This window comes from Zootoca vivipara, chromosome 10 (assembly GCF_965207765.1).
Source record: "Zootoca vivipara chromosome 10, rZooViv2.hap1.1, whole genome shotgun sequence".
Taxonomy (NCBI): domain Eukaryota; kingdom Metazoa; phylum Chordata; class Lepidosauria; order Squamata; family Lacertidae; genus Zootoca; species Zootoca vivipara.
In genome coordinates, this window is record NC_142593.1 from 47,621,200 (window position 1) to 47,646,410 (window position 25,211).

The 25,211-nt window shown below is 46.0% G+C and overlaps 1 protein-coding gene across 8 annotated transcripts in view; it reads left to right on the top strand.

Moving 5' to 3' along the window:
• Positions 1–25,211, top strand: part of PDZD2 (PDZ domain containing 2) — a 257,387-nt gene that overhangs the window by 117,981 nt on the left and 114,195 nt on the right. The window contains exon 1 of one of the 8 annotated variants that reach the window (XM_088652635.1): positions 19,678–20,251. The exons of the other annotated variants lie outside the window; for them this stretch is intronic. Within the exon in view, the coding sequence (XP_088508761.1) occupies positions 20,175–20,251 (77 nt within the window). The 5' untranslated portion in view covers positions 19,678–20,174. Of the gene's footprint in view, positions 1–19,677; positions 20,252–25,211 lie in introns of those variants that run through there. 8 annotated transcript variants of the gene reach the window in all.

Consider the following 25,211-nt stretch of genomic DNA (forward strand, 5'->3'; position numbering starts at 1 on the left):
CATCCTATATAAGTTCCCTGGGCGTTCAGAACAATACAACATCTCCCTACTACAGGACGAAAGCCCAGAAGTCACATACCGTGTTTCTCATATTATAAGACATGTCTTATATTAATTTTTTCCTCAAAAAAACACAACATGGCTTATTTTCAAGGGATGTCTTATTTTTTAATAAAGTGCACGCGGGCGCTGTTTGCCGGGCTTATCAAGCCCAGCAAACAGCGCCCGCCGATCTTCGGTGACAGGCGGGGGTGGGGGGAGAGCGGAGAACGATCTCCGCTTTCCCCCCACCCCGCCCGTCACACAGCACAGGGCCGAAGATCGGTGGGCGCTGTTTGCCGGGCTTCTCAAGCCCAGCAAGGAGCGCCCGCCGATCTTCGGTGACAGGCGGGGGTGGGGGGAGAGCGGAGAACGATCTCCGCTTCCCCCCACCCCCGTCTGTCACACAGCACAGGGCCGAAGATCGGCGGGCGCTGTTTGCCGGGCTTGTCAAGCCCAGCAAGGAGCGCCCGCCGATCTTCGGTGACAGGCGGGGGTGGGGGGAGAGCGGAGAACGATCTCCGCTTCCCCCCCCACCCCGCCCGTCACACAGCACAGGGCCGAAGATCGGCGGGCGCTGTTTGCCGGGCTTGTCAAGCCCAGCAAGGAGCGCCCGCCGATCTTCGGTGACAGGCGGGGGTGGGGTGGGGAGCAGAGAACGATCTCCGCTTTCCCCCCCACCCCCGCCTGTCACACAGCACAGGTCCGAAGATCGGCGGGCGCTGTTTGCCGGGCTTGTCAAGCCCGGCAAACAGCGCCCGCCAATCTTTGGTGACAGGCGGGGGTGGGGGGAGAGCGGGGAACAATCTCCGCTTCCCCCCCACCCCCGCCTGTCACACAGCACAGGGCCGAAGATCGGCGGGCGCTGTTTGCCGGGCTTGTCAAGCCCAGCAAGGAGCACCCGCCGATCTTCGATGACAGGCGGGGGTGGGGGGAGAGCGGAGAACGATCTCCGCTTCCCCCCCCCGCCTGTCACACAGCACAGGGCCGAAGATCAGCAGGCGCTGTTTGCCGGGCTTGTCAAGCCCAGCAAGGAGCGCCCGCCGATCTTCGGTGACAGGCGGGGGTGGGGGGAGAGCGGAGAACGATCTCCACTTCCCCCCCACCCCCGCCTGTCACACAGCACAGGGCCGAAGATCGGCGGGCGCTGTTTGCCGGGCTTGTCAAGCCCAGCAAGGAGTGCCTGCCGATCTTCGGCTCTGTCCCCCGATGCGCTACGGCTCGGGGAAGCAGGCAGGGAGCTCCTGCTGGGTCCCGCGGCTTCGCCTCTCGCTCGGTCGGGGCTTTGCGATAGTGCTTATTTTTGGGGTATGTCTTATTTTTCACCAACCCTTTGAAATCCTGTCATGGCTTATTTTTTGGGGATGCCTTAAAATATGAGAAACACGGTATTCAGTCGGCAGATTCTGCGCTGCCATGATAGATATTCGTCGAAGGATGGTCTATGTTATAAATCAGTCCTAAAATGAAGACCCATATTGTTAGATCTGTATCATTGAAGCCTCATCCCATATAGGTTTAACAAGTCCTTTTTAAGCGCACTTATTAGTTTTATCCACCAATTATTTATGCTTAACCAAGTATTTTATGTATATGTTTTAATCTACGGTCGGTTTTTGCCCCCATTTATTTAATAATTATTTGCTTAGATTCATATTGTTATGCTATTTATTTAAATGTTTTGCTTATGCTGGTCTGTGACCGAATAAAGTAAATTCATTCATCCTTTTCCATAATACGTCCCAGTGCACGGATAGACAGTAGATGTCCACTTGGAGCAGCGTCTCTGCCTCAGCCACCCTCCCGTGTGAATACAGAGACAGATCATCCAGGTGTCACATGTGCACATGGAAATGGGTTGGTTAATTTGCAAATAATGTCGTTGAATTCAATGCATGGTGTTATCTCCAACTAAGATTTTACCGAGAGCACATCCATTGAAACGAATGTGTTTCATTTGAGTAGTTTCAATCCCTGACATCTGCTGATAAGCATGGGAGACAACCCTGTCTTGAGACAATGGAGAACCTATGGCCCTTGCCCTACCCTCCTACTAAGATTAGACCCATTCATTACAATGGGTGTACTCTGCCATTCAGTGTTGATAATACTCAGCTAGATAGATAGATGGTCTGACTCAGTACAATGCCACTTCCTATGTTCCTGTGTAGTGAAGAGTTGTGTGCCCTCCCCTCCTGATTACCCGAGAAGGAAATTCCAAAGTGGCCCTAGGCCAATGGGGAAACAGCACTCCAAAGAATCAGGAGAGGGAAACAACATGGGGGGGGGGGTGTTCAGCTGAGGTTAATGGACATGACCAAGTGAGGCCCATTCATTTGAGTGGGTCTGCGCCTCTGAGTAAAGCGGAATGCCGCCCTATGGATCTGGGAAAGTTGCCTTTACTGATTCATTCATTTGGCTGATACTTGTTTCTGCTTGCATGAACCTTAAGGTAAAGGTAAAGGGGCCCCTGACCCCCAGGTCCAGTCGTGTCCGACTCTGGGGTTGCGACGCTCATCTCGCTCTATAGGCCAAGGGAGCCAGCGTTTGTCTGCAGACAGCTTCCGGGTTATGTGGCCAGCATGACAAAGCTGCTTCTGGCGAACCAGAGCAGCGCACGGAAACGCCGTTTACCTTCCCACCGGAGCGGTCCCTATTTATCTACTTGCACTTTGATGTGCTTTCAAACTGCTAGGTGGGCAGGAGCTGGGACCAGGCAACGGGAGCTCACCCTATTGCAGGGATTCGAACCGCCAGCCTTCTGATCAGCAAGCCCTAGACTCTGTGGTTTAACCCACAGCGCCACCTGGGTCCCTGCATGAACCTTAGAAGCCCTTTTAAGGCTTGGAGCCAGGTTGCCTGAAGGTCTTCCACTAAGGCCTACCACTAAGATCATTTCCATAGGCCTTTCTCTAAGTTCCCCAACCAAATGTGGCGATGCAGGTGGCTACTATGGAGAAGAGGGCATGATCACACTCCTGAGTAGCCACTCCAAGCACCTCCAGCATAGCTCAGTCAATAGAGCACGAGACTCTTAATCTCAAGGTTATAGGTTCAAGCCCCACATTGGGCAAAAGATTCCTGCTGGACTGGATGACCCTAATGCTTATTTCCAACTCTACAATTCTATGATTCTAAAATTGTGGCCCTTTTAGTGCCAGATGAAGATTCCCCACCCCCACCGGCTCTTTTGTTTATTGCTTTTTGAAATTTCTGCAGACTATTTTTGTCCTCCGTTGCTCGTTTTGTTCTGATCCTGTCGTAGCTGTGTAGGATCTCATGGCTGTGTTATATTTTATTTTCTTTCTTCTTTTTTTGCACTCCACAGATTTGCCTTCTATTAGTGAACTATCCAGAAAACTTTTTATGTTAATTGCTGGCACAGAAGCAAATAAACAATACAAGGCTTGCAGCGTAGGTTCAGTTTTAATTAGGAGGCTATGCATGCACACATACAAACAAGCAAGCACATACATATACAAACCTTCTCTCATCGTCCTGCAAATGTTTGTCAAAAGCAAGTTGATTGATGTGTTCTCAGCACTTGCAAAGACAGTCTGGCTTAATTACTTGTCGGTCCTGGAGTACTAGAGTTCCTACCCAGGGTTATTTTAATATTCCGTTCACTTGCTCAGAGTGGAATGAAGCTTGACCTCCCCCACCCCCTTTTTTAATGGAGGAATTCCTCAGACGTGGTTGCCCACCCTATGAGAAATCTCGGCCAACAATTTTAGAATTGCTAGGCACAGATAGGATGGGCTGCTTTTTCTGATTTCTTGGTTGTTCCTCTTTCAGGAAATACAGGTAATTAACAGCCAGCAGCTTTGATTCTTCTGGCTGGCAGAAGAAACATGCTAGTATCCTCCCAATAAATTAGAGCTTTCAGGAGCGAGTAATGTGACTTTCCCTGCATCACAAGTTAGAGCCTGTTTGCTGAATTAAGGCACCTTGCAGGGTGGTTTCTCATTGTTGGGAGGTATTGTATTACTTTGGTAACATGACTCACGCGCACGTTGTACCACTTGGTAGATTAAATGTTTGCAAGACTCCTAGCACAAAGAAATACTAAAATCTAAGCGTACTCAGATGAGGGATATCCTTCCAGTCAACCTTCTGGATATCTACCAGTTAGTTCAGGATTGTTAAAATTCACTTACTAGGAACACAGGGAGATGCTGTATACTGAGTCGGACTATTGGTCCATCTAGCTCAGTATTGTCCACACTGACTGGGAGCAGCAATCCAGGTTTCAGACAAGGGAGCGACATTCTCAGCCCTTACCTGGAGATGTTGGAGATTGAACCTGGGACTTCCTGGACGCATGTGCTCTGCCACTGAGCCACAACCTTTCCCCTACTGCTACCTATAGGCATGGAGCCTTGACTTTAAATTTAATTCCTCTTTCTGCTTCACTTCCTATTGTCAAGTCTTGTCAATTCTCCCATTGCAGCACTGCAGAATGTTGAGCTTGGCAAAAACTTTGATCACCTCTCACCTTGATTCCTGCAACCTTAGTCACCCGTGATCTTCCATTGTTGCGCCCTTTTTCTACCCAGAACCTGACTGCGCTAAATCACTCATCTCTCTTGCCATTCTGATAATGGAATAACCCTCCTTAGATACCTGCCTTTACTTCTTGCTTGTTCCCAGGTGGAGCAGATGGTGGTGATGTGTTTCTTACCTGCTCTTCAGCAGGAGGTCTCAAAAACACAATCCAATTAAAACGAACAACACTAACGTCACCCACAAACCCCAAAACAAGAATTCCATACAAGACATTACAGGGAGGGCACCACAATAAATTCTTCAGTTTCCAAATGCCAGGAGCAAGAGGTGTATCTTCAGTAACTGAAAGGACCTGTCCCAGACGCACCTCTCTGGGGAGGAAATGCCACATTCCTTGGGCCATCACTGAGAAGACTCTCCCAAGCCACTGTCCCCTGAAATCTCTGAGTGGGGTGGAACTGTACTCCATTGATCTTAATTCCCAAGCTGTTCTATAGAAAGGGAAGCTCCATTTCAGATATTTGGGGTCCAAGTCATTTCGGGCTTCAAACACTAATGTGAAAACCTTGAGTTGGGCTCCGAAGCTACCGTAAGCAGATGTTATTTGTGGTCGTTCAGCCGTTCCCAACAACGACTTGGCTGCTGCACTCTGCATCAGTTGAAGCTTCTAAGCCAGGCATCCCCAAACTTCGGCCCTCCAGATGTTTTGGACTACAATTCCCATCTTCCCCGACCACTGGTCCTGTTAGCTAGGGATCATGGGAGTTGTAGGCCAAAACATCTGGAGGGCCGCAGTTTGGGGATGCCCGTTCCAAGTAGTTTTCAAGTAAAGTCCCAGGTGGGGCACATTGCAGCAGTCTAGAGGTTACCAGAGCAGGAGTACAATGGCTAAGTCATCTCTGTCCCAATAAGGCTGCAGTTTGTGAACGAGACTAATCTGGAAATAGGCCTACCTGAGCTAATGGCAATGTTGGATGCAGGTATAACCCAAAGTTATGCACCTGCTCCTTCCAGGGGACTGCCACCCGGTCCAGGGCAGGGTGCCTCCCCGCCTTTCAGATCTGAGAACTTGAAATGCTTAACACCTCTGCTTTGTCTGGATTGTATTTCAATATGATGGCCCACATCCACCCCGTCGCTGCCTGTAGGCACTGATCTAGCACCTCAACCACTTCTCATTCACATGGTTCAGAGAGGGGGGGGAGCTGGGTGCCACCCACATACTGGTGGCATCTTGTTCCAGATCGCCTGGTGACATCTTCCAACAGCTTGTTAAATAGCTTGGCAGACAAGATGGGTAAACGGTGCAGGGTAATTTGTAGGACCATAAGAAGCTGCCTTATACTCTGTCAACACCGCCTGGCAATGCCTCTTGAGGGTTGACTCAGTTTCCCTCTGGCACCTCCCTGGAGATGCCAGGGCTCGAACATGGGACCTTTTGCATACAAAGCAACACAGAGCCACATCTCTTTTATCTGCTCATTGCTGTTCTTGTGAAGTGACTCCGATGGTCACATCCAAACCATACACATAATGTTCAAAACACATGATTCCCCAAGAACTCTATAGTTTGTTAAGGGTGATGGGACTTGTAGCTCTGTTGATAAACTACAGTTCCAGGGATTCTTCAGCCGAAGCTGTGTTCTTTAAATGTATGGTGTGGATATGACAATTGGACTTCTTCTTCTTCTTCTTCTTCTTCTTCTTCTTCTTCTTCTTCTTCTTCTTCTTCTTCTTCTTCTTCTTCCTCCTCTTCCTCTTCCTCTTCCTCTTCTTCCTCTTCCTCTTCCTCTTCCTCTTCTTCCGCTTCTTCTTCTGCCACCCTAAACCCATAGGTCTTAGGGAGGTTCAAAGTTACAATATTTGAAGTAGAAAATACATAATAAAAATAATCAAACCGCAAAACACATAATAGAAAAAACACAATAAAAATAATTGAAACCATTTGCAATCCTAATGTATGCACACTAATAAACAAAACACTCCCCAACAAAAGCCCCTAAACCATACTCCAGCCCACAAATACAAAAATACAAATTAACATATAGCATTTAACAACAATTTAAAACAACCCCATCCTCCAAATAAAACGTCACTCACCCAAGTTTAAATCCCACCCCCCACTGAAAACAATGGGTTGAATGTTTCTGTCTTGGATTAGGGCAATGTATGTATAAGGAGTGTGCAGATGACTTCATTTTCTGTTACAGGTAGGTAGCCGTGTTGGTCTGACGCAGTCAAAATAAAAATAAAAAATCCTTCCAGTAGCACCTTAGAGATCAACTAAGTTTGTCATAGAAGTGTGCATGCACACGAAAGCTCATACCTATGACAAACTTAGTTGGTCTCTAAGGTGGTACTGGAAGGATTTTTTATTATCATTTTCTGTGTCTTTCATCCAGTTTTCCGCTTGTCCCATGCTTTTGAGGCTTGGGTCTGGGCAGTTTTGCCCTTGCCCCACAGCTTTCCCCCAGAATTAGCAATAAATCGGAGCAATCGTCCATCTGGAGAAAACTCATTCACCTTTGCTGTGATTCAGCGGTAAAGATTCAGCGGGTTTCCTCAGGGGAAGGGCAGCAGGACAAGGGCAAGTCTGGATGACAACCTAAGGCAGCTTCCTGTGCAGGATAGTTCCATGGACCTGTTTTTTTTCTCCAGGAGGGTTGTGGGAATTAAGTAATAAATGTTTGCGCACCATCAAGTGTTCAGTGTACCCAGCTGATTGCACAAACATTGCTAATGGACTTGCCCACCCTTTTACCCTGAGGGGAGAGTTATTAACCTTAAAAGGAAAGAAGTTCAGAAAAGCAGGATAAGAATGCATGTGCTTTAATGAAATACTATTGTCTGACTGGTTTCCTAGGCAAACTTAAGTGGCCAAGAGAGAGTATTTGTGGTTGCTTTGAAAGTTGTAATGTGAATACCTAGCTATTACAACTCACATTTCGCTAAGCTCTTTGAGACTGCCTGCAGGCAGGCAGGCTGGCAGGCTAACGTTTAGCTTCCTTTTTAACTATGTGAAGCATCCCATTCATGAGAATTAGAAAGCCAATTAGTACGGATCTGAGAAAGCATCGTTCTTCCTGTTTCATTAAGATGGAGAGAAGATAAATGGGTTTTGGCAAAGGGCCTGTGCGGGCATTTCACACATTGCACAGCAACAAGTCCTAGTTTGGCTCTAAAGGCACTAGCTGGATTAGGGGAGGTGACAGAGCACGTGCTCTGCATGTAGAAGGCCCCAGATTGGATATGCAGCAGCATCTTCACTTTAAAAGGGACCTTGGGGAAAACCTCTCTCTGCCTGAGATCTTGAAGACCAGCTTCAGTCTGAGTAGCACAGTTCACCTTGGAACGTCGTCAAGAACGCAAGAGCACAGCAGCCGTTTTGGGCACCACTATCTTGTGTGATTTCACCCTGAAAAAGCGCTTGTACGATCTTACGCAAGTCACATGATTCGTGCAGGAGTGTGGCCTTGGAAGACGGCACCTCCGTTTTTCACCTCGACTTGTTGGAGGAAGGCATTGAGGCTACGAAACTCAAAGCGCAGAAAGCTTGTGGGGCATTAATGAAATTGTATTTTGCGGTGGTTGGCCAGTTACTAGAACCTGTGTTGAAAATCTTTGCCAGCACAGTGGTTTCCCAGATGCTCCATGGAGTAGCGATATGGGGCATGGACCCAAAGGCTAAAAAAGCCCTAGAAATAGTGCAGAACAAATTCCTCAGGGAAGTGCTCTCGCTCCCCAACGGGACCCCAGCTGCTCTTCTTCATGCTGAAGCTGACGTGACAACAACACAGGCTAGAATTGATTATCTGTGCCTAAATTATGTGAAAATATTTCAGTCTCTTTCGGAGGAGAGATTCCCTGCTATGTCTTACACAGAACGGGAACAGACCAAAGGCTGGCACCCAATGCCTCTTGTCCCAATATCAATTACAAGATCTTCAGGTGACCATGAAGATGGATAAGAGGCACTTAAGAGACTGTCTCTTTAGGTCTGGTGCAGAAAGGGATCTAACCATGAGCTCGCCCTGGTTCCCGCTTATCAAAACGGAGCATGCCCGAGACAGATGCCTGACAAAGCTCCCACTTGCCATTCTAAGAATCGCTTTTACAGAACTACGATTCCAATCGATGCCCTCGGCAGTGTTGGATGGGCAGTACGGCAAAGTACATTACGAAGAGAGACTCTGTCTGTGTGGACAACCCTGCGTTGAAGACCTGTGCCATTATTTATTGCAGTGCCCGTTATATATAGACCCAAGAGACCGATTTATAAAACCCGTTTACGAATGTAACACATCTGAATAGGGTGGAAAGGCTGAAATGGCTGCTGAGCGACACCGACGACTTTGTTACTTATAAAGTAGCACTCTATGCGTTGGCAGCTAAGAAGATCAGGAGGAAGGAACTAGACAAAATAGCAGTCAACTGCAAAGGGGATTTGGATATTTAATTTGGCGCAATTTACCTGAGAATCTTCTGCTATTCTGTTCTATTTAATGCAAAAAAAATATTTTAGTAGCCGTGACCATAGTTTTATTGTATGTCCGGGCCCAAAGATTTTTATGGTTCTTCTTCTTCTTCTTCTTCTTCTTCTTCTTCTTCTTCTTCTTCTTCTTCTTCTTCTTCTTCTTCTTCTTCTTCTTCTTCTTCTTCTTCTTCTTCTTCTTCTTCTTCTTCTTCTTCTTGCCATGGCCTATGGCTAGTTCAATAAAAAGTTTAATTGGAAATTGTGTTGGAGGAAGGTCGGCGGTTCGAATCCCTGCGACGGAGTGAGCTCCCGTTGCTCTGTCCCAGCTCCTGCCAACCTAGCAGTTTGAAAGCAGGCCAGTGCAAATAGATAAATAGGTACCGCTGCAGCGGGAAGGTAAACGGCATTTCCGTGCGCTGCTCTAGTTCTCCAGAAGTGGCTTAGTCATGCTGGCCACATGACCTGGAAAGCTGTCTGTGGACAAATGCCGGCTCCCTTGACCTAAAAGTGAGATGAGCGCTGTAACCCTATAGTCGCCTTTGAGTGGACTTAACTGTCCAGGGGTCCTTTACCTTTTTAAAAATGTGCTTATGCATGGGATTTGCAAAATACCAATCACGTTCTCATTTACATTTGTAGATTTACGTGTTTAAAATATTGGATACAATATTGGGATCAAAATGTCGCAGTGTGGAGTGCACCTGTTTTTGGTTCTGCCCCTTCCTAGGATACTCCACTCCACTCCACTCCATTCCACCCAGACAACAGTCAGCATTCTGTGGCCACTGAGCATGGTTCAATGGCTTTAAAAAAGGACTATTTCTTATTGAGACTCAAAGGTAAAGGGTAAAGGGATCCCTTATTGAGACTTACATTCAATAAATATTGTATTGCATATAATCCTGCCATTAGAACATTTTTAAAATTTATATTCAGTTAAGTGTAGATCCACTGAAATAAGTAAACATGGTTAAAGGGTAAAGGGATCCCTGACCATTAGGTCCAGTTGCGGATGACTCTGGGGTTGCGTGCTCATCTCGCATTATTGGCCGAGGGAGCCGGCGTATAGCTCCCAGGTCATGTGGCCAGCATGACAAAGCCACTTCTGGAGAACCAGAGCAGCACACGGAAATGCCGTTTACCTTCCCGCTGTAGCGGTTCCTATTTATCTACTTGCACTTTGACGTGCTTTCGAACTGCTAGGTTGGCAGGAGCAGGGACTGAGCAACGGGAGCTCACCCCGTCACGGGGATTCGAACTGCCGACCTTCTGATCGGCAAGCCCTAGGCTCTGTGGTTTAACCCACAGCGCCACCCGCGGCCCAAACATGGTTAGGTTAGGCCTATTAATTCCAATAGGACTATGCTGGGTAAAACTTAATAGGGAAAAATGTATGCTGCCTTTTTCTTTTTGCAGAAGAAGCATTTAAGGCGGCTTACAGCATGGTTTCACAGAAACCTACTAGTAAACAATCAGTCAGTGGAGAATCAATTAAAATATATAATTGATATTACATCATCATGTAGAGCTGCAGCGATGATTTATGTGTTACCACAATGCATAGTGCAGTTCTATGCACATTACTCAACAGCAAGCTCCATTGGGTTAATTGGGACTCACTCCCAGGTAAGTGGGTACAGGATTGCAGCATAAAAGACTTTTGATCAATTAAAAAAAGTGCCCCCTATGAAACTGGCACCCAATGTTTTTATGTTAATTATTTTTAACATTGGTCGACCTCATTATTTCGGTGTGCTAGTATTTATGTGAGCAGGAGAACAAAAAGATCTCTCTACCCATTTACTTTCTCGTTCGATCCCAGATATGCCAACCATTGCTAATTGGTAAAACCCCTCAAGGAGAGATCTTTATAAGAGCTCTGTTCAGCGCAGCTCGGTATGGCTGAAATAATTAAATTTCTCCTTAATTCAAAAAAATAATTCAGTGTCCATCTCCTTGTGTTGATCTCACAAATAAGCGTCTGAACTTTTTTTTTTTAGTGAGCAACATGAAAGGCATGTGGTCTCTAATAACTCTCTAGGTATTCTGGCTTATGCTAAAAGAGTCTCCTGCCGTTGCAGCGTATGTAAAGTTGACAGGCGCTGTTCTTCCTCCCTGTCCAATTAAGGCAGTTAATTAAATCTTTGGGTTTTATTTGTTTGTTTCTATGCTGCGTTCCTTCATGGCTGAAATTTGGCTGCCTGGCTGCCTTTGTTTCCTCCCTTACCGCTTCCCAAAACCTCGTAGTAAACTTGGCATTAAATCTGTACCTCTTGTCATTCATCCCCTTGTCTTTTCAGGAGATTCAACTATTGTGCCGCTGATACAGCTTTATTTAAATCCTGTACCACTTGCATTGGAATGATTCTCCCCTTCACCCCCATGTTGAATTGCTACACATTGCGTTTCTTGCTCTGGAGATTTTGCATCTTTCAATAAAAATAAAATAAAAAACCACTCCTAGTCAGTGCCAGATTTACGTATAAGCTCAACAAGCTATAGCTTAGGGCCCCACTCTCTTGGGGGCCCCAAAATTTTTTAAAGGAAAACAACAACAACAACTGGATGTACATTTCCAAAATATAAGATAAAAACCAAATAAAATAAAACCTACATACAGCAACAGTGTTTTGTGTTGTGTAGGCTCCTATGATGTAAGTCATGGGCCCCACCTGCTAGCCTGCTCCCTACAACATCACTGGTTTGCTCATTTCTATATCAATTACTTTGATAAAAGACATCTTTTGTTATGTGCAAATGGCTTTAGATACCTATTAGGTCCATAAATTACCATATTCAGTGGTACCTCAAAATCCGAATGACTCGACTTCCGAAGGTTTCGACTTCCAAAGTCGGCAAACCCGGAAGTCTTTTTGCCATGCAAACGTTCTGCGCCTGCGTAGAAGCGCAAAATCGCGTTTCGCGCATGCGCAAAACAGACGCTTCGACAACCGAAGGATTCGACTTATGAAGAGCGCCACGGAATGGATCGCCTTCATAAGTCGAGGTACCACTGTAGCTTATATTCAACACAAAAAACAGCGACAATTTGTTGTTGACAAAGGACAGCTAGACATATAAAGGGCCTCATCAAACCTATATTATTTATTTATTTATTTATTTATTTATTTATTTATTTGTACCCCGCCCATCTGGCTGGGTTTCCCCAGCCACTCTGGGTGGCTTCCAAAAAATATTTCAAATACACATTAAAAACTTCCCTGAACAGGGCTGCCTTCAGATGTCTTCTAAATGTCAGGTCTTCTAAACCAGGCCCTGCTCCTGGTACCCTCTCTTTGGGATAGTGGAGAGGGAGCTTCTCCTTATTTATTTAGTTTTATCTACTTGGAAGACCCATACACTACTTTTCAACAGTACCCAAAGCAGTTTACCTGGTAAAATAGTTCAGGGAATGAAACATTCTAAAACAGCTCAGTTCTAAAGTTTCCTGCACAAGATTCACCTGCACTTTCTTGAAGCTTCACCAAGCAGATGGTGTCACTGGCTCTTGTACGGAAATCTTGGTGGAAGAGACTTTTGGAGGTATTCATTGAACAATGATGCAAAAAGTTGTCTCCTTTGCCTCTGCTGTATCACAAGCAAGCGGATACCTTCTTGACTTGGCAACCACCAACACAACAACTTTCAGTATTTTTTTAATCTGTGGTGCACTCTGTTGCTTCCTCTGGCAGTCCAAGATGCTAACTTGTTCTATCTAGAAATTACACTCAGTTGCCTGGTTCTCACGTAATGCCAAGCCAAACCATTGTTTAGCATGAATGAGGAAATGTGCAGGATCCCAGAACGAAAATCACAGCTACTGCACTCCTCCCACAGACATACTGCTACCCAGTGCTTTTTTTAGGAGTACTCTCACTTTCTTACTCATATTGAAATACTGCCCCTCAATGAAGCCAAACTTAGATTCACAAAATGTTTAGGGGTATGCGTACCCCTGCATCCCCCCAGAAAGAAAGCACCGCTGCTACCCAGGGCTTAGCCATGGTTTGGCTTAGCATTGCATCCCAACTGAGGTTTACGGTTTGCCTGGCTTCAGACACAGGGTCTTGGGTTTGCTAGTTATGGTTTGACCGGGGGGTGGGGGGTGGAAATAAACCATAGATCTGGGTTTAGATATAACGCCATCAAAATATGGCTTAATCCTGAGTAGCACAACAGCAGTGAGACTGGGGAAGTTTGTAGTGGCTGTGATTTTTGCTCCCACACATTTTCTCATTTGCAGTAAACCATGGTTTGGCTTAGTGTTGTGTCCAAACCGGGACCATTGTGTCTAAGCCAGGAGATCTAGCAGTTTCTGGAAACAGTATCTTCCCCTAACTCTGGGAGTACTCTTTACATGTAGCCACAAGGATAGACAATGTGGGGAGTGCATGAATTCAAGGCCTCCTAGTGATCTTTCCCTAGGGAAACTCTAGGGGGGAGCAGGGGCCACTGATGTTAATTCTAGTATCTAGGCTTTCTTAACAGCAGTTAGACAAATGGCCTAATGACACCATGGAATCAGTGAAAGAGGCTCTGGCTTGCACTCAGAAGGACCCAAGTTCCTTCTCTGACCATCTCCAACTAGTGCTGGGAGAGGCTCTTACAAGAAATCCTGGAGAGCAGCTGCCAGTCAGTGTAGACGGCATTAGGCCAGATGGACTAGGACCCTCACTCCATAAGCCACCTTCCTGTGTTCCTAATACAGTATGTGATTTGTAAAACTTAACATTTCAGGGATCTGCATTCTGCACAAGATGTCCTGACTCAACCCATGGCCCAGCCTGTGCAGGAGAGCCCTTTTCATGCTAGGATTCAGCTCCAAATCGAGCTTGTTTCAGCAGTTCCTTGTTGTTTGGCAAGGAGGCCTATTTTGTTCCCGAGGTCACTACCAGTTCAGCAGGCTCACATGCTGGTTGGGACGGACGGAAATCACACGCAGCTCATTGTTAGAGAAGGTTGTGGGAAATGAAGCTAAACAAGACAACAAGGGGCCCGTGCAGCTGTCAAAACCGGCCAATATTTGAGAGCTTAGAGCAGGCTGAGAAGTCTGTAGGTACTGTAAAGGAAGGAGAGCCTGTAGGTAAAACTCACGGAACCACTAAAGTGCTATATATAATGAGCATCAGTTCATGTATTGCAAAGAGTTTAGCTTCTTTTCCTGCAGATTAGAAAATGAAGATTGCTTGGGTGTCTTCAGATATTTAGGCCAGGCATGGGAACTGGTGGCCAGATCTGGCCCCAAGAACGGTTTTATCTGGCTCCTGGTGGCCTTGCCCAATTTTAACCAAGGTGTAATAGTTGCTCACAGTTTTCACTTGCAAGTTTACTGTAAATTAAAGTTTTCAGGTTGTTAGAGACCACCAGCACTTGAATGCTACAGTCTTTGGCTCAGTGAGCATAAATCAGAGGTAGCCAAGGTTGTTAGACTGCAGCTTCTATCTTCCCTGGCCACTGGCCATGCTGCCTGGGGCTGATGGGAGTTGGAGTCCAACAACACCTGGAAGTGCATTGCATTCGCTACCCCTGTGCTGAGTGGTATATACTCTGAAATAACCTGACCATCCTTGGAGATATGTTTCTGATCCCTCCTGAAGGACAGCGAGCTCCCTGCCCCAAACCTCCCTGCCCCAAACCTCTGGGCTCTTAGTCCTTCTGATCTAGTTCATCAGCCAGCCTGCATTTACTGAGTAAAAAGCCACATTTACTGTTTTTATGTTTTGATTATTTTTATTACTTATTTTGTGCTCTGATATGTGTCTTCTTCTTTTTATACTGTAACTTTGTGTTACAGTATAAGCCACCCTGAGACCTCCTGGTATGAAATAATAATGATGATGATGATGATGATGATGATGATGTTAGGGACATATTCGTGAAAGTAGTCTGTTGATTCACACACTGGGTAATTGATTTATTCAATTCTTTGCCACAGGTTTTGGAAGGTTTTACAGGTTGGGGTGGGGGGAGGATTAGGTAGATTTCTGTAGAATAAGTCTAGTTGCAATTGCTGTAATTCCATAGGTCTAACATTAGAGGCAAATTCAGCCTCCATATTCAGGGACAATTTAGAGTTGAACTAGTCGGTGCTGCAACAAAATGTTGCATCGTGGAGTTTTCCTTTTTCAGGGTCCCAGTCACTCTATTTCATTCCCCTCTTCTCTGCTTTTCCATCTGCCCTGCTTCAACAATCAGCATATTGTGGCCACTGAGCATGCTTAGCCCTCCCTGAGCTGTGCTCCCACAAATATTTTTTCTGTAATCCTGCAAACAGGGGGATTCTCCCAAGCCTACTGTGTGCATGGCTTGTGCCGTTTTGCAAAACAAGCAATGGCAGTCCCAAACAGAACATCAGAAACAGAGGGAATGATGCCAGTGCTGTGGACAAACAGTGAGGTGGGGCATCTTTTCTGCCCAACTTTGGAGCTTGGCCACAGAAACCAGATAAACCTTTGGTCTGGTATAAGTCCAGCAAAGACTTCTGTAGGCAAGATAGTTATGTGTCCTTTTTGACCTGATTGTGGTATCTTGTTTACAGACAGAACTAGCCTGCAGTCAGGAAAGATGTTTCCCCTTACGTCAAGGCAAGGCATATCCTAGAAAACATGGATATATTGGGAAAGAACTCATGGGGAACAGGAAAAGCGGGGTCACGTGCGAGTTAAGCTCAAAAATATGAGAAGCTTGTGCAGATAGTGGCTGGCCAAGGAGAGCAACCAAATTCTGTGACTTTGTGAACCTATAGCTCATATTAAATTAAAATAATGATAAGAATTGGTAATCCCCGCCTGTTACACGGGAGACCGGGGTTCAATTCACCGACAGGGAGCCAGAGGGACCCAGGTGGCGCTGTGGGTTAAACCACAGTCTAGGGCTTGCTGATCAGGAGGTTAGTGGTTCGAATCCCTGCAACGGGGTGAGCTCCCGTTGCTCGGTCCCAGCTCCTGCCCACCTAGCAGTTCGAAAGCACATCAAAGTGCAAGTAGATAAATAGGGACCACTCCGGTGGGAAGGTAAACGGCGTTTCCGTGTGCTGCTCTGGTTCGCCAGAAGCAGCTTTGTCATGCTGGCCACATGACCCGGAAGCTGTCTGCGGACAAACGCCGGCTCCCTCAGCCTATAGAGCAAGATGAGCGCCGCAACCCCAGAGTCGGACACGACTGGACCTGATGGCCAGGGGCCCCTTTACCTTTAAGAATTGGTAATAAATTGTCAATAAATCACTTCACCCCCAAAAATTCTGCCTCCTTTTCAATATCTGAAGAAATTTGTCAACTTAGCCATAGTTGTAAAATCCCACATTTTGTCCATCTCTTCTTTAATTTTGGGTGCTATTTGTATACAGTGGTACCTTGGTTCCTGAACAGCTTAGTTGTCGAACAAATTGACTCCCAAACACCATAAACCCAGAAGCAAGTGTTCTGGTTTGCAAACGTTTTTCGGAAGCCGAACGTCTTCCGCGTCTGCCGCTTGAGTGCAGGAAGCTCCTGCAGCCAATTGGAAGCTGTGCATTGGTTTTTGAATGATTTCGGGAGTTGAACGGACACCCAGAATGGATTAAGATTGAGAACCAAGGCACTGTATACAGTTATGGCTGCACAAGGCATATATGAAACAAGTTCTTTATTTTCTGGCCTGGCTGATTTGCTGCAGCTCCTAAAAAGAATACTGTGTGAAATGGGGCTTCATAACCTAAAATATTTGCCACTTGATTCTGGATTACTGTTTGAAGAAGCAGAAGTTACACCAAGAAGTCTAATCTGCATTTCATCTTTAAAATAAGATACAAAAAAAAATATACCACCAAGTATTTTCTAATGCATAACAGAGTTCATGACTGATGTGGAAACAAAACATGAATAAGGATGGAGGCATTTGCTTCGCTTCTGTGTGCATGCGGGTGTGTGGTTGTGTGTGCTGATCGCTGTGGACAGATGTTTTCGGCTAGCTATTCATTCACGGAAGTTGCTATCTGTGCAACTTTCATTATCGGAACAAGTCAACCTTCGTGAGTTTTCAGAAGGTTCGTGTGGGTGAATGGCAGATGCAAAGAAGGCAGAAGCTTCCCTAATTTGATTCGAAGGTTTGCAAGGATAGCATGAAAAATATTTCCTGTTTACATACAAGCATGCAAGTTGATGCAGGTGGAGGTTTTCAGCTGCAAAAATATTCGCTTCATCAAGAGCCTTCTAGCAAGTGATGAATGTAGATTTAATGTTTTACTGGCATCAGCTCAGTGCTTTTCCAGTGCTCGGTATCTGTCTGGAAATTTTTGCTGCTGCTTTTGAGTCATACTACGTTGTGAAAAAGAGATAAAAGCTGCTCCTCTTCAGCTGGTTGACTTCTAGATTACCACTTAGCCAGTGGCAGCTGATCTGAAAATCGCAGCTGGACGATCTAGCAGTAACTTGATGTTATTTCCCTTGGGAAACTTGGAAAAGACTGTCGAGATCAAGGGGTCAATCCCAGCACATTCCTGATTCCAGGATTAACTTGAACATGGTCCCCACTCAAAGTGTCGGTGCCAGAGTTGTAGAGGCCAGAGTAACTCTTTCCTACTAAACCATCGTGGCCAATTTTCATGCCAGGACTGGATGGATCCAAGTGCAGTTGCCCCATGGGGTGAACCACTGAGCTGCAGGTGGCAGCTTCTCAGGGAAGTACCTTCAGGTCTTGGACTGATCCAGGCTGGGCTGTTGATCCTTCTGGATATGAAGAAGTATCAGGGACTTCCTGGTCCAGCCAAGCCTTGCTCAAGCAACACCATCTTCCTGAGATTTGCTTGGAACGAACTACATCAGTTTAACCAAGTCTGCTGAATTAGTTGACACATCTCTGAGCTACACGTGAAAGTATTTCCCATAATTGCCGGGGACGCAGAATGTGAATTGAGTTCCTTTTGGGATAGATTTTTCTAGTTCATATTCAAGTTCATTCTGTTAGATGTGTTTCTTACTTTTTAGACTCTTTTGGGCTTAAAGATAGTGATTGTTGGGAGAAATAGATTCTCTCTCTATATGTTGATGTGTTCTTAGTTTTCTTAAGTATATTTTATGCTTCAACACAGCAGCTTGTAACATTCTGAATGCTGGGGGGGGGGGGGGGGGAATGGCCGAGGATCATTGGGATGAATTTGGATTGAACTGTGAACTGAAGGTTCACCAAACTAGTTCATTGTGTGAAGGGATGGATGTGAACTGGTATTAGTTCCTTTTTGGACCTGTCAAGCTTGAACTATTTCCTTTTCAAAATGAACTTTCCATGCTTTCCTTCTCTAACTTTAGTTATTCTTTGCTTCTGACATCTTGCTTGCACGTCACTCATTCTAACATAGAAGTGCAAGCTTCTGATCTCTGCTTGGAGCTGTGTTGAAGGAGCAGAGGAGGAGTGTCTGAGCCCTAAACACATTGAGGTTCATTCTCATAATGCTTAACTTAGGAGAACATGTGGTATGTGGAAGCACCTTTTGCAGCAGCTATGACATGAAACACTGTGGAAGAAATAGCTTTTGATGCTCAAAAAGAGGGACAAAGGAAGAAGAGAGGACATAGATTTTTTTACAGAGCTTAAAAGGAGGCTGCAGGTATTAGGACAATAAAGGTAAAGGTAAAGGGACCCCTGACCATTAGGTCCAGTCGTGACCGACTCTGGGGTTGCACGCTCATCTCGCATTATTGGCCGAGGGAGCCGGCGTACAGCTTCCAGGTCATGTGGCCAGCATGACAAAGCCGCTTCTGGCGAACCAGAGCAGCACACGGAAACACCATTTACCTTCCCGCTGTAGCGGTACCTATTTATCTACTTGCACTTTGATGTGCTTTTGAACTGATAGGTTGGCAGGAACTGGGACCGAGCAACGGGAGCTTACCCCGTCACGGGGATTCAACCGCCGACCTTCTTATGGACAAGCCCTAGGCTCTGTGGTTTAACCCACAGCGCCACCCGCATCCCACATTAGGACATTACTGTATTGTAAAATTCCAGTTCTTTTAAGCTTTGTCATTGAGGAGGAAAACTTGTGTCTGGCCTGTACCGTTGCAGACTGCTGGTGAAGTTAGCATAATTAAATACTCTTCCATATCTATATATAAAGGTAAACTGGGCATGTGGGTTAGTCTCCACTTTTCTCCGAAACCGCTTGACTGATTGCGTTCAAATTTGGACACAACATCCTAAGTGAATATGCGAGTGACCGTATACAGGTTGCATAGATAGATGTGACACCTATGGCAGGTAAAGCAGGTAAAACCCACTGTTCCCGAACACAAAACTCAGACAGCTGGGGATGCTCGGAGCACAGGAGAGGTTGCAAAACAGTGCCCTCTAGCGACGGCTACACTGGTACTGCACCTAGGAAACCTTCTCTCTCCACATCATCTCGGCTCGGCTTTGCAGACTGGGCCGAGGGGCCGGGATAGGCCAGGGGTTGGAACAGGGTGGGGGCAGTCACAGGGATGAGCCACAGCAACGCGTGGCCGGGCCAGCTAGTTTAAAATAAACTGCACATAGAAAACCAGCATATCATGGAGAACCCTAGGCTAGAACTCTTCTGTCTGACATTTTTATTACAATACAGACAGAGTCCACTTTCCTGGGACTAAGCCCAATTGAACAAACTGGGATTCAATATTGCGTAAATGTGCACAGAACTGAGCTGCTAGCTTCCTATGTGAAGGGCCATTTTGTTTTGATATGTGACATCCCACCAGCAAATCTGAAGTGGGGGAGTGACATCAACTAATGTCTACATCTGGTGGTCTACAGGTGTTTGCTTTATCTCCCTTTCCCAATAGCTCTCGACAACGTTTGCATTTCCCTCCCTTTATTTGACATTTGCTGCGCTCATGCCAAAAATTAGTTGGAAACAAATGCCTCATCTTGCAGCCCAGCCAAAGCAATAGATAACTCTCTTACGAGCGCCATTTAGCTGGAAGCATTCTTAAATGAGAAATGCTCGGCGTGGATTGGGCGGGGCATGCTGATGCCAAAGGAGGTGGAGGAGAAGAGGGTGGAGGACGAAGAGGCGAAATCAGATGTGGGGCACACTTGGAGCATGGAGCATCAACAGGAAGTCTGGGGCAGGACCCTGGCGTGCTTCACATTCCTCCTCGCAGCAACTAAACTTGTAAAATGGCAGGTGGAATAATGAGGATAAATGAAGAAGGGCTCTTTCCTCTCTAACGCAGCTGGATTTCAGGCGGTGCTGGTTGACAGAGCAGGATTTTCCAGCAGGTAAGGAGAAGTCAGGATATGCAAACCTTGCTGAGTTTCAGATTTGTTGCAACTTGTAAATAGTTCCTGTAAGCTTCCCGGGCTATGAGAATCGCCCTGTTTCTTTCCCTTTGCCTGCTAGCTTTATTTGCCAAAAGTTTGGCATTGTATTCTATGCATTAAGAAGGTATTTATTCCTCTGTTAGCAAAGTCTGCAAGATGGTTGACTTGTTACCCCCTAAACTTTGTGTTTGTGTGTGTGTGTGTGTGTGTGTGTGTGTGTGTGGCTACAGCTGAAATATGGAAACATAGTTATGGAACTACAATATGTAACAGCATTAATCTGTCTTTTAAATGCAGTGGACAAACTGGCAACCATCCAGTGCCTCAAGCATCAGCCCAGCACAGGGATAGTTTGGTGTTTGTTTATATATATATATATATATATATATATATATATATATATATATATATACTGGAAATTAGTTGATTTCTCTGACTATGACAATAACTTACTGTTCAGTGTTGAAGCATTGGAACTTGGACGCAATGAAATAAATATATTAACTGAAGTATTCTGCAATTGAACAAAGCTGTGCTCAATGCCCAGCAGTATCCTTGGTTGTGAAAATAAGGTCTGGGAGTGAATTGTTTGGTTCCTAAATGGTGTTCGTGATTGCATATACTGTACTGTATCTCTGTTTGCAAAAACAGTGTTGGACTATAGCTCCCACCATCCCTGACCACTGAGTATGTTGCTTAGCCCCACAACGTCTGGGCGCGTAGGGTTGAAAAGTAACATGTTGTGCTTCTGAACAACAGTGTGTTCACCTATCAGTGCAACTAAAGTAGAATAGGTTTACTAAACTTGGTCCCTTCCTTGTAAAGCTGCACTTGGAATAAATATCTTGCAGAACTGCACATCTTTTTTAAAAAAAATATAAAAAGTCTTAATAATTAGGCATCGTAATCGAGGCATAATAAATCTGTTGGCAAACTGAGCATGCAACCTCAAGTCTACTGAGCTGTAGAGCAGGCAGTGGCGCAGTCCAGAAGAGGTGGACAAGGACTGCAGGCATGATTCTGTACCTTGCCTCGTACCCTTGGCATGTAACCTAAAAATATCCACAATTTCACAGGCTCCTGAGCTCCCCCCCCCTTTTTGCACATATAATAGATCCTTAGATGCATTGACAATAGTCTCCAGGAAATAAATAAGCTTCTCTTTCTGAAGGCTGCAGTATTAAGTACACGAGTTAGGGTGCAAGGTTTAGTTGTCAGTAAAGACATATAGAACCAGGCTGTGTATCTCTTCTTTAGATATAATGAACGAGGCTGACCTCAAAACAATGCAAGCCCTGCCAAGGAACAGAGCAATTTTGGGAAAGGGGGGGGGGAAATGCAGCAAACAGCTGTTCTTGCCTTTGTCTGGTTGAATTGTTAAACTTACCGCAGTGAATTCCCAGGAACTCCTGGGTTTTAGCTACTTTTTACATACTTTTAAAGGTGGAGAAGTTTTTAAAGCAGGGAGGGAGTTCAATTTTGAGTTTTAAAACCCCAAACTTAACCTCCAACCTCCTCAGGTGCATGGGCTGCTCTCCAGATCTTATTGGGATTCCCAGTCTTGCCAGGCTCTTATCAGGATTCCTGATTACAGGGAGGGTTTCTTAATACATTCAGTCAAACATGCTTAAAATGTTTTTCAGACCTATTCAGTAACCACAGGAAGATCTGCAAAGCAAACCATATACCTGGAGCTGTTGCGTCCTGGGCTACCTTACACATTGCTGTCTTCCTCCCCAGTTTTACAGCTTACAGGTTCAAATGAATGCCAGAATGCAGCTTATGTTTTGTGTTAACTATGGTTAGCTTTAGTGCATGTGCAATGCTAAACTATGGATAAGGCAAATGAGGGAAGGGTGTGAGAATAGAAACAAGCTTGTGTTCCCAAGCTTGAAGGTTGGCTACAAATTTTGCAAACTGTGGTTTGAGGGAGCCAGCAAGATATCTACACTGGGTGACTGAGTTTCAGCTTTGATCTGGCCTAGGATGTCAGGTGGCTTTTGGATTCCTTAAGCTATACATAGAGGGAGGCGCTGTGGGTTAAACCACAGAGCCTAGGGCTTGCCAATCAGAAGGTCGGCGGTTCGAATCCCCGCGACGGGGTGAGCTCCCGTTGCTCGGTCCCTGCTCCTGCCAACCTAGCAGTTTGAAAGCACGTCAAAGTGCAAGTACATACAGTAAATAGGTACTGCTCTGGTGGGAAGGTAAACGGCGTTTCCGTGTGCTGCTCTGGTTCGCCAGAAGTGGCTTAGTCATGCTGGCCACATGTCCCGGAAGCTGTATGCCGGCTCCCTTGGCCAATAAAGCGAGATGAGCGCCACAACCCCAGAGTCATCCGCTACTGGACCTAATGGTCAGGGGTCCCTTTACCTTTACCTTTAAGCTATATGTGGGAATAGGGTTTTCATTGCAGAACGGTATCTCTCTCAAGTGCTTCTGATCACATTGGCATCCTTTGAATATTCTGTGTTGTCGAATGCTCAAAAGGGCTGGTTAAAGGTTTGGTTATATGGTGGAGCATAGGTCTGTGGGTTATAAGAATGGGAGAATTTGTAGGGAGAGTATCATCTAGTATACCTCCTGTCAAACCTCTGTGTCACAAGTGCTTTCCTTTTATTCCCTAGACTCTGATAGGGTGTTTTTCAGGGTCTCTTCTCTGAATAATTGGCTTCCAACAAAAGGCACAGTAGCTAGGTTTATTTTTGACTGGGAATCCACCTTCCAATGTCTTAACCACTAGGTATGGTCTGCCACCACCTGAGCAGCCATTGTGTACCCCAAAACTTTAATGGAATCTAGGGTGGTGCCTGGCACAAATGCAGAAGCCCTGGAAATCTTTTTAAAGGTCTGTCTGCTTCTAGGATGATCATCCTGTGGGTTGTTAAACGTGCCACCAGCCCAGATTATGGAAGCCCTTGCAAAAATTGTGCACACTGCTCTGAAGGAAATGACAATGGCCTCATGTGGTCTTCTTAATGCATAATCGATAACGCCTGTCAGCTGGGTCTTTAAATTAAGAATCTGCTTCTTGTAACCAATAAGGACAGTGGTTTATCCACGGGAGGGAATTTTAAGGATGCCATGAATTGTGTGTCCGAGGAATAGTATTGATGTCCTGGTAAAGGACATTTAATGGGTTAAACCACAGAGCCTAGGGCTTCCCGATCAGATCCCCATGACGGGGTGAGTTCCCATTGCTCAGTCCCTGCTCCTGCCAACCTAGCAGTTTGAAAGCATGAAGTGCAAGTAGATAAATACGGTAGGTACTGCTCTGGTGGGAAGGTAAATGGTGTTTCCGTGTGGTGCTCTGGTTCGCCAGAAGTGGCGTAGTCATGCTGGCCACATGACCCAGAAGCTGTACACCGGCTCCCTCGGCCAGTAAAGTGAGATGAGCGCCGCAACCCCAGAGTCGTCTGCGACTGGACCTAACGGTCAGGGGGACCCTTTACCTTTACAGGACATTTTTTATAAAAAGGAAGTAGGTACCAGCATCTTCAGCAAGGTGGAATGGGCCTCCCTTCCCTTCCCCACCATATGATTCAAATGACCATCAAATGCCACTGTGATCCAGAGCCCCACAGAGCTTTGATGTAATCAGGCCGTCCTATTCATTTATGTGCATGGGAGCACAGCCGCATACAGAACAGGACTACATGAATGGCTCTGCTGCCTCCATTGCAATGAATGGGACCAATCCTGGCTGGTGAAGAATGTGTCTGTGTTTAGCCTTGCAGGAAATCAGTGCCTGTATAAAGAGGCCGCCGTCTTAGCATACCTTTGAACGGCATGTTCTAAATATTCAGTAGGCAACACCTTGTCTGGTGCCATGGGTCTGAATCCCTAATCTCTGGGGAATCAGGCTCTGGCTCCCTGTTGTTTTATGCATCCTAGCTGGGAATGGCATCTGCTTTGGTGCACCATTTAATGCTCACCGTACATCCCTAGATAACTTCCTGGGTTTATTTTTGAATTACGTTTATTAGTTGCTGGTCCTCTGAGCATGGGAAACCTTTGACCCTCCGGATGTTGCTGAACTTCAACTCATATAAGTCCCAGCCAGCATGTCCAGTGGCTACGGATGATGGGAGTCGTAGTTCAGCAACATTCAGCCCAAAGGTTCCTCGCATCTGCTTAGTACACAAGAAAAATAAAGATGTTAAGAGGTCCAGGTGAGCAGAAACATCTTTGGCTGGTACCAAAGATGCTATTGTGGGTGCCAGGTAGGCTCTGAAGAGGGAAAGTGTTCAGGGGCATCTTGTGTCAGGAAGGGCTTCTTGGCCCTGCTGCTGCTGCTGCCGCCACTACTACCTACCTGCCTCTCTTGCTGCCACCTGCTCTGCCGCTTCTTTGTGACCTGTCACAAAGTTTTGGGAAGATTGCACTGATTTGAGGTGAGTTCTCACCCAAAACGGACATGATCTTGCTCAAAATCAGTGCCGCTGCTGGAAGCACTTCTCTGCCACTGGTGGAGGCAGGTGAGGCATCTGTGAGCATGCTGCCTAGGGGGTTTCTGCCACGTGAAGCAGCAGTCTCCCCCTGCCTAACGTCTGGGCCAGCTCTGGGAGCGTTCCACAGCTTGGGGTGGGGGGTGGGGGACACCACTGAAAAGGCTCCCTCTCCGACTGCCACTCCCCATACTTTGGATGGAGGGGGCACTTGTGGAAGGGCCTCCTCTTGGTTATCCTGGGACATGGATAGGCACATATGGGAAGAGGCATTCCTTTGGGTACTGTGGTCCCAAGCCATGTAGGGCTTTATAGGTCAACAGCAGCATTTTGACCTCAATGACTTCTTTGTTCTGAGCAATTAATTGAATTGGCTTGGGAGATCTCTTTGCTACCTTTCCAGATCCATCTATTAGCTCACCTGTCTAATGTACCTGTCCTATTTTCCCTGTTTGGCCCTGTGCCCTATTGCC